Here is a 9,542-nt window from a genome sequence, read left to right as displayed (position 1 = left end):
TCTCAATATTCCAAAATCGCAGCTGGTTCCGACGACTTGTCTTCTGTTTCCTAGGGATGATCCTGGACACAGTCCAGAAAAAGGCTTTTCTCCCGGAGGAGAAAGCCAGGGAGTTATCCGAGCTAGTCAGGAACCTCCTAAAACCGAGCCAAGTCTCAGTGCATCAATGCACAAGGGTTCTGGGTAAAATGGTGGCTTCCTACGAAGCAATCCTATTCGGCAGATTCCACGCAAGAACTTTCCAGTGGGACCTGCTGAACAAATGGTCCGGGTCGCATCTTCAAATGCATCAGCGGATAACCCTGTCACCAAGGACAAGGGTGTCCCTCCTGTGGTGGTTGCAGAGTGCTCATCTTCTAGAGGGCCGCAGATTCGGCATTCAGGACTGGGTCCTGGTGACCACGGATGCCAGCCTGCGAGGCTGGGGAGCAGTCACACAGGGAAGGTATATCCAGGGCTTATGGTCAAGTCTGGAGACATCACTTCACATAAATATCCTGAAGCTAAGGGCCATTTACAATGCTCTAAGCTTAGCAAGACCTCTGCTTCAAGGTCAGCCGGTGTTGATCCAGTCGGACAACATCACGGCAGTCACCCACGTAAACAGACAGGGTGGCACAAGAAGCAGGAGGGCAATGGCAGAAGCTGCAAGGATTCTTCGCTGGGCGGAAAATCATGTGATAGCACTGTCAGCAGTATTCATTCCGAGAGTGGACAACTGGGAAGCAGACTTCCTCAGCACGACCTCCACCCGGGAGAGTGGGGACTTCACCCAGAAGTCTTCCACATGATTATAAACCGTTGGGAAAAACTCGACAGGTATTGCGCCAGGTCAGGGGACCCTCAGGCAATAGCTGTAGACGTTCTGGTAACACCGTGGGTGTACCAGTCAGTGTATGTGTTCCCTCCTCTGCCTCTCATACCCAAGGTACTGAGATTGATAAGATGGAGAGGAGTAAGCACTATATTCGTGGCTCCGGATTGGCCAAGAAGGACTTGGTAACCGGAACTTCAAGAGATGCTCACGGAGGATCCGTGGCCTCTACCTCTAAGAAGGGACCTGCTCCAGCAAGGACCCTGTCTGTTCCAAGACTTACCGCGGCTGCGTTTGACGGCATGGCGGTTGAACGCCGGATCCTGAAAAGGCATTCCGGATGAAGTCATCCCTATCCTGATCAAAGCCAGGAAGGATGTAACCGCAAAACATTATCACCGCATTTGGCGAAAATATGTTGCGTGGTGCGAGGCCAGTAAGGCCCGACGGAGGAAATTCAACTGGGTCATTTCCTACATTTCCTGCAAACAGGAGTGTCTATGGGCCTGAAATTGGGGTCCATTAAGGTTCAAATTTCGGCCCTGTCAATTTTCTTCCAAAAAGAACTAGCTTCAGTCCCTGAAGTTCAGACGTTTGTAAAAGGGGTTCTGCATATACAGCCTCCTTTTGTGCCTTCAGTGGCACTTTGGGATCTCAATGTAGTTTTTGGGTTCCAAAAGTCACATTGGTTTGAACCACTTAAATCTGTGGAGTTAAAATATCTCACATGGAAAGTGGTCATGCTGTTGGCCCTGGCCTGGGCCAGGCGCGTGTCAGAATTGGCGGCTTTATCCTGTAAAAGCCCTTATCTGATTTTCCATTCGGACAGGGCGGAATTGAGGACTCGTCCTCAGTTTCTCCCTAAGGTGGTTTCAGCGTGTCACCTGAACCAACCTATTGTGGTGCCTGCGGCTACTAGGGACTTGGAGGACTCCAAGTTGCTAGACGTTGTCGGGGCCCTGAAAATATATGTTTCCAGGACGGCTGGAGTCAGGAAAACTGACTCGCTGTTTATCCTGTATGCACCCAACATGCTGGGTGCTCCTGCTTCTAAGCAGACTATTGCTGGTTGGATTTGTAGTACAATTCAGCTTGCACATTCGGTGGCAGGCCTGCCACAGCCAAAAATCTGTAAATGCCCACTCCACAAGGAAGGTGGGCTCATCTTGGGCGGCTGCCCGAGGGTCTCGGCTTTACAACTTTGCCGAGCAGCTACTTGGTCAGGAGCAAATACGTTTGTAAAATTCTACAAAATTGATACCCTGGCTGAGGAGGACCTGGAGTTCTCTCATTTGGTGCTGCAGAGTCATCCGCACTCTCCCGCCCGTTTGGGAGCTTTGGTATAATCCCCATGGTCCTTACGGAGTCCCCAGCATCCACTTAGGACGTTAGAGAAAATAAGAATTTACTTACCGATAATTCTATTTCTCGTAGTCCGTAGTGGATGCTGGGCGCCCATCCCAAGTGCGGATTGTCTGCAATACTGGTACATAGTTATTGTTACCAAAAAAATCGGGTTATTGCTGTAGTGAGCCATCTTTTCTAGAGGCTCCTCTGTTATCATGCTGTTAACTGGGTTCAGATCACAAGTTGTACGGTGTGATTGGTGTGGCTGGTATGAGTCTTACCCGGGATTCAAGATCCTTCCTTATTGTGTACGCTCGTCCGGGCACAGTATCCTAACTGAGGCTTGGAGGAGGGTCATAGGGGGAGGAGCCAGTGCACACCAGATAGTCCTAAAGCTTTCTTTAGATGTGCCCAGTCCCCTGCGGAGCCGCTAATCCCCATGGTCCTTACGGAGTCCCCAGCATCCACTACGGACTACGAGAAATAGAATTATCGGTAAGTAAATTCTTATTTTTGTTAGTAATTAAATTTATACCTGTGTAAATACTGGTGTATGAGAATCAAAATGATCCAAAAAGGAATAAAAATGTAATCAGTTTATTTTTTTACCAATTGTAAATCACAAAATATACAGAGAAAGTTATCCTGCTTATTAACACCCTTTCTTTCCAAGTGTAAAACAAGTGTAAAACATATCTATAGTATATTACCAAGCAGAATAGGTCTATATTAATAACAGCCTGGCTCTTACATTAAGGCAAAGAACTCAGAGATGCAGAGTCCAATTTAATGAGAATATAAAAGAAAAATAAATTGCCAAATAACAAAATGAGACACCCGGCATCAGTGAGGACACAGGTGTCCAACATGAACGAGTGAACTCGCATGATTGAGATTTACCAGAACATAGTGTGCATTCACATATAAATAAAAGGATTTTTTGCGACCTGAACCAGACCTTGGTGTAATAAATAAGCTTAAATAAAGCAGCTGGATATTATCAATTAGAACATTTTGTATACCATTTTCTTAGCCTCCAAAATTAAATTTCCCAAATGATCTTGTTTAAAAAAAGAAAGAAAAAAATAAAATCTAAAATTGAGCAAATAGTGGAGAAGGAGAAATTGTTGCGCTTCCCAGAACTGTAGCACACCGGAAAAAAGCTATTTTAATGTTCCATTCTTTTACATCAATATTGTTTTCCTCTCAGAAAGAACTCTTTGAACTGCAACCACCAGGGTACCCAGGAGAGGAATGAACAATGCGAATCCTTGCTCTGTGCTCTCTGACTCACCGGAGCTTCATCTCCCGGTAAAACAATTCAGCACAAATTGCAGAGTCCTGGTGAAGTATCACACTCCATGTTTTTGCAGTATAGCACTGTCACTCCAAAAGATCCTAAAAGAACAGAGGAATGAGACACGTCTCTCAAGTTCCTAGTATAATCAGAGTAGCTTTTTAAAATACTACCAACATGCAGCCACCTCCTCTTACCTCATCTGAATCATCATGATAGCCACTACTCCTGAGAGATTGCCCAATGCTAGAATCCAAATGCTCGTCACCCTGTGTGTCCACATGCTGCCTCAGTACCGAATATCGGTGGACTAGGAACCTGTAGAAAAAAACAGATGGACAACAGACATAAGGCTTATTTACTTCACTCTATATTAGACCTGACCAGGCTGGATTTAGCAGACTAGCACATTAGACAACAGTTATGTATATCTATATTTCTAGCTGTTGCTAACACAGCAATAACTCACTCGTGAACCTGTCTGTTGCACAGAAAAAAATTGACAATAGAATATTCATACAACGCACATTAGATGTCACTTTTCTTTCTCTCAGAACACCCATGGTATACCTAGAACACATCAAGAAGCACTCTGCCAGTGTACAGGTCATATCCAAAATCCAACCTTCTTCTACTTTAAAAATATCCCTTTCACTAAACAGAACAATTTTTCTAAAATATTCCATGGATTAACACCATTAACGTCTTAATTGTCAACGTGAATAAACATTAAAGTGAAGGACTGTCTTTTTACAGGTGATAGTCGCATAAATGAAGCAGTACTGTCATAAATGTGCCTCCTTCATCCTTTTATCTCATTTAAGTAAAGTTATATGTAGTCTTTCCAAACTATGCAATGAGCGCAACTCAACTAGACCGTCCCATCTGCTCTGCAAGTCCATGCGCTTTAGTTGATTTCTGAGCATAGTTCTACAAATCGAGTTGATGTTCCTCAATGTGATCCTGTGCTGCTCTCCCCAAATTTGCACTTCAGTAAGTGGCCCACAGCATCATTTACCATTCATACAGGTAACTTGAGTTACAACTAAACATTTTTGTGTGACGCAAAGTAAGTCACCAATAATCTATGGCAACAGATTGTGACAATCCTGTAACTGCTGGTTCCATCCTTATACCAGCAGTGTTTGGTAGGAAAACTACAGAATGATTCATGTACTCCTAGAATGACCATTTAAAGCATCATAGCCTTGTGGTTGTCTCGATGCTCTATACATTGCCACTTTCCCAGCACTACTAATTGCATATTACCTCTCATCCTGTAATACAGTAGAACATTCTGCATTCTTTCACACTACAGTAGTTATTATATAAATATATCATATAGTACCATGAAAAAAAAAGAAAAGGAAAACTGTAGGTCTCCTGTGCACTCCCACAATTTGATTAATGTAACAAACAGATATGTCCTCATACAGCTTGGCTGTAGTCACACCAAACAGCCCCCCTTGGCACGCTAGGTCACGTGAATCTACTAGCGTCAGGCATCTTTTTTTGCAAACAATGCATCTTAGTCGCGACACTGCAACTAGGATGCACGAGGAGACTGTGCCGATTAATGTGATATACTGTATGACACCTATATATCTCTATGCGACTGAAGGAGAGTACACACTAAGCAATGTGCTACGTGAGCGACATCGCCTAGTGTGTCCCCTACCAGCCCCGGCAGGCATACAGACTGTGTGATATTGCACAGTGACGTCGGCTGGGCTGTACATACAGCTTCGGCCGATGAGTCCAAATTGAGCTGTATATACGGCAGACACTGAGGGTCATTAACGACCCACAGCGCCGTGCATTGGCTGTTGTCAGCTGCCTACACAGTCACACGGGTATGAGTCGTTGGGTCGACTCAACTTAGGTCGACAGTCATTAGGTCGACCATGGAAGGTCGACAGGGACAATAGGGCGACATGGACATTAGGTCGACATGTACTAGGTAGACAGGTCAAAAGGTAGACTTTTTTTGGTGTCATTTTCTTCGTAAAGTGACGGGGAACCCCAATTAGTGCACAGTGTCCCCTCGCATGCTCGCTTCGCTCTCCATGCTTCAGGCAAGGTTCCCAATTGTAGTCCACGTGGATCGTCAAGTATGAAAAAGTCCCCAAAATTTTTTTTAAATGTGAAAAAACTCATGTCGACCTTTTGACCTGTCGACCTAAGCTGTGTCGACCTAACGACCGTATCCCCTACACACTGGGCAATATAGTAAAATGATATCGCTCAGGAGGGGAAAAGAGGAAAATGACAGCAAAACAAATATGGAAAAAGGTTCTATGAAAAATTAAAGTTGGATTACCCTGAAACGCTTCCGTTATGTCATTGTAGAGCCCTGCAGTGGGAAGTCCTCTGCAAGCCACTTTTTTTTCTCATCTATGTAGATAGATTTATCCTTTTTTTCCCCTTTTTTATTTTTATAAAGAGGTTTAAGTGCCGCAAATGTGTCCTCGAACATTGGGCCTCAATACGCCTTGCAGCAGGATCCTCCAGGACACATGCATCTCTGCTGATGCCAGGCATCTCATATTGCCGAAAATCCATCTTAGGCACAGTGCAATATGACTATGACGCACAAGCAGACTCTGCTAATTAATTTGATATATGGCATTTGTATTGTGAGTCTGTATACGGAGCACAACACAACTTGGATTGCAAAAAAAAAGCTGTGGCTGCTACATTGTAGCACTTTGTATACAGATTCAGAGACTAAAGGTGCATACACACTTGGCGACATAGTAAGCAATATCGCTCATTTTTCTCTTACCTTCCACCACAAACATATTTCTTGATTATCATGATTGCAGCAGCTACAGCCACTAAGACAACAACAACTGCAGAAAGAATCACTGCAATGTAGCTAGTGTTTGTGGATGTTTTCTCCTGCAGAAAGACACAAAAATATATAATGTACAAAATAAGTAATTAGAGACACTAGAATATAAAAGGTTAATGAACAAATATCATTTTAATATAAAAATAGATTCTTGGCCACACGCCATACCATGGGCCTGATGCATAGTTGAAGCAAAAAAGCAAATGGGAGATGTGACGAGAGAGATTTGGGTGGGGCGTGTTAAAACTGAAATGTAAATAACACTGTAAAAACAAAGCTGTCTAACATCTGTGGACTACATGCAAAAATAAGAATTTACTTACCGATAATTCTATTTCTCATAGTCCGTAGTGGATGCTGGGGACTCCGAAAGGACCATGGGGAATAGCGGCTCCGCAGGAGACTGGGCACAAAAGTAAAAAGCTTTAGGACTACCTGGTGTGCACTGGCTCCTCCCCCTATGACCCTCCTCCAAGCCTCAGTTAGGATACTGTGCCCGGACGAGCGTACACAATAAGGAAGGATCTTGAATCCCGGGTAAGACTCTTACCAGCCACACCAATCACACCGTACAACTTGTGATCTGAACCCAGTTAACAGCATGATAACAGAGGAGCCTCTGAAAAGATGGCTCACAACAACAAAAAAACCAGATTTTTGTAACAATAACTATGTACAAGTAATGCAGACAATCCGCACTTGGGATGGGCGCCCAGCATCCACTACGGACTATGAGAAATAGAATTATCGGTAAGTAAATTCTTATTTTCTCTAACGTCCTAGTGGATGCTGGGGACTCCGAAAGGACCATGGGGATTATACCAAAGCTCCCAAACGGGCGGGAGAGTGCGGATGACTCTGCAGCACCGAATGAGAGAACTCCAGGTCCTCCTCAGCCAGGGTATCAAATTTGTAGAATTTAGCAAACGTATTTGCCCCTGACCAAGTAGCAGCTCGGCAAAGTTGTAAAGCCGAGACCCCTCGGGCAGCCGCCCAAGATGAGCCCACTTTCCGTGTGGAATGGGCTTTTACAGATTTTGGCTGTGGCAGGCCTGCCACAGAATGTGCAAGCTGAATTGTACTACAAATCCAACGAGCAATCGTCTGCTTAGAAGCAGGAGCACCCAGCTTGTTGGGTGCATACAGGATAAACAGCGAGTCAGATTTTCTGACTCCAGCCGTCCAGGAAACATATATTTTCAGGGCCCTGACTACGTCCAGCAACTTGGAATCCTCCAAGTCCCTAGTAGCCGCAGGCACCACAATAGGCTGGTTCAAGTGAAATGCTGAAACCACCTTAGGGAGAAATTGAGGACGAGTCCTCAATTCTGCCCTGTCCGTATGAAAAATTAGGTAAGGGCTTTTATAGGATAAAGCCGCCAATTCTGAAACACGCCTGGCTGAAGCCAGGGCTAACAGCATTATACCACTTTCCATGTGAGATATTTTAAGTCCACAGTGGTGAGTGGTTCAAACCAATGTGATTTCAGGAATCCCAAAACTACATTGAGATCCCAAGGTGCCACTGGAGGCACAAAAGGAGGCTGTATATGCAGTACTCCCTTTACAAACGTCTGAACTTCAGGAACAGAAGCTAGTTCTTTTTGGAAGAATATTGACAGGGCCGAAATTTGAACCTTAATGGACCCTAATTTTAGGCCCATAGACAGTCCTGTTTGCAGGAAATGCAGGAATCGACCCAGTTGAAATTCCTCTGTAGGGGCCTTCCTGGCCTCGCACCACGCAACATATTTTCGCCAAATACGGTGATAATGTTGTACGGTCACATCCTTCCTGGCTTTGATCAGGGTAGGGATGACTTCATCCGGAATGCCTTTTTTCTTCAGGATCCGGCGTTCAACCGCCATGCCGTCAAACGGAACAGACATGGTCCCTGCTGGAGCAGGTCCTTTCTTAGAGGTAGAGGCCACGGGTCTTCCGTGAGCATCTCTTGAATTTCCGGGTACCAAGTCCTTCTTGGCCAATCCGGAGCCACGAGTATAGTCTTTACTCCTCTCCTTCTTATGATTCTCAGTACTTTTGGTATGAGAGGAAGAGGAGGGAACACATACACTGACTGGTACACCCACGGTGTTACCAGAGCGTCCACAGCTATTGCCTGAGGGTCCCTTGACCTGGCGCAATATCTGTCCAGTTTTTTGTTGAGGCGGGACGCCATCATGTCCACCTTTGGTTTTTCCCAACGGTTCACAATCATGTGGAAGACTTCTGGGTGAAGTCCCCACTCCCCCGGGTGAAGATCGTGTCTGCTGAGGAAGTCTGCTTCCCAGTTGTCCACTCCCGGAATGAACACTGCTGACCGTGCTATCACATGATTTTCCGCCCAGCGAAGAATCCTTGCCACTTCCGTCATTGCCCTCCTGCTTCTTGTGCCGCCCTGTCTGTTTACATGGGCGACTGCCGTGATGTTGTCCGACTGGATCAACACCGGCTGACCCTGAAGCAGAGGTCTTGCCTGACTTAGGGCATTGTAAATGGCCCTGAGTTCCAGGATATTTATGTGAAGTGACGTTTCCATGCTTGACCACAAGCCCTGGAAATTTCTTCCCTGTGTGACTGCTCCACAGCCCCTTAGGCTGGCATCCGTGGTCACCAGGACCCAATCCTGAATGCCGAATCTGCGGCCCTCTAGGAGATGAGCACTCTGTAACCACCACAGGAGAGACACCCTTGTCCTTGGAGACAGGGTTATCCGCTGATGCCTTTGAAGATGCGATCCGGACCATTTGTCCAGCAGATCCCACTGAAAAGTTCTTGCGTGGAATCTGCCGAATGGAATCGCTTCGTAAGAAGCCACCATCATTCCCAGGACCCTTGTGCATTGATGTACTGACACTTGGCCTGGTCTTAGGAGGTTCCTGACTAGGTCGGATAACTCCCTGGCTTTCTCTTCCGGGAGAAACACCTTTTTCTGTACTGTGTCCAGAATCATTCCTAGGAACAGCAGACGTGTCGTCGGAATCAGCTGCGATTTTGGAACATTTAGAATCCATCCGTGCTGTCGTAGTACTACTTGAGATAGTGCTACTCCGACCTCTAACTGTTCTCTGGACCTTGCCCTTATCAGGAGATCGTCCAAGTAAGGGATAATTAAGACGCCTTTTCTTCGAAGAAGAATCATCATTTCGGCCATTACCTTGGTAAAGACCCGGGGTGCCGTGGACAATCCAAACGGCAGCGTCTGAAACTGATAGTGACAGTTCTGTACC

At 45.6% G+C, this 9,542-nt stretch overlaps 1 protein-coding gene across 1 annotated transcript in view; it reads right to left on the bottom strand.

Annotated features, from left to right (window-relative positions):
• Positions 1-2,742: 2,742 nt before the first annotated feature.
• SORT1 (sortilin 1) overlaps positions 2,743-9,542 on the bottom strand; it is a 167,392-nt gene continuing 160,592 nt past the window's right edge. Inside the window, exons 18-20 of the mRNA XM_063955210.1 lie at positions 6,244-6,359; positions 3,656-3,776; positions 2,743-3,559 (exon numbers count right to left, since the gene is read on the bottom strand). Coding sequence (XP_063811280.1) covers positions 3,545-3,559; positions 3,656-3,776; positions 6,244-6,359 — 252 coding nt within the window. The 3' untranslated portion in view covers positions 2,743-3,544. The remainder of the gene's footprint in view (positions 3,560-3,655; positions 3,777-6,243; positions 6,360-9,542) is intronic.

Source organism: Pseudophryne corroboree, chromosome 2 (genome assembly GCF_028390025.1).
Source record: "Pseudophryne corroboree isolate aPseCor3 chromosome 2, aPseCor3.hap2, whole genome shotgun sequence".
NCBI classification, from domain to species: Eukaryota; Metazoa; Chordata; class Amphibia; order Anura; family Myobatrachidae; genus Pseudophryne; species Pseudophryne corroboree.
The sequence above is the reverse complement of the archived record's forward strand: the minus strand, read 5'-3'. Positions and strand labels throughout refer to the sequence as shown.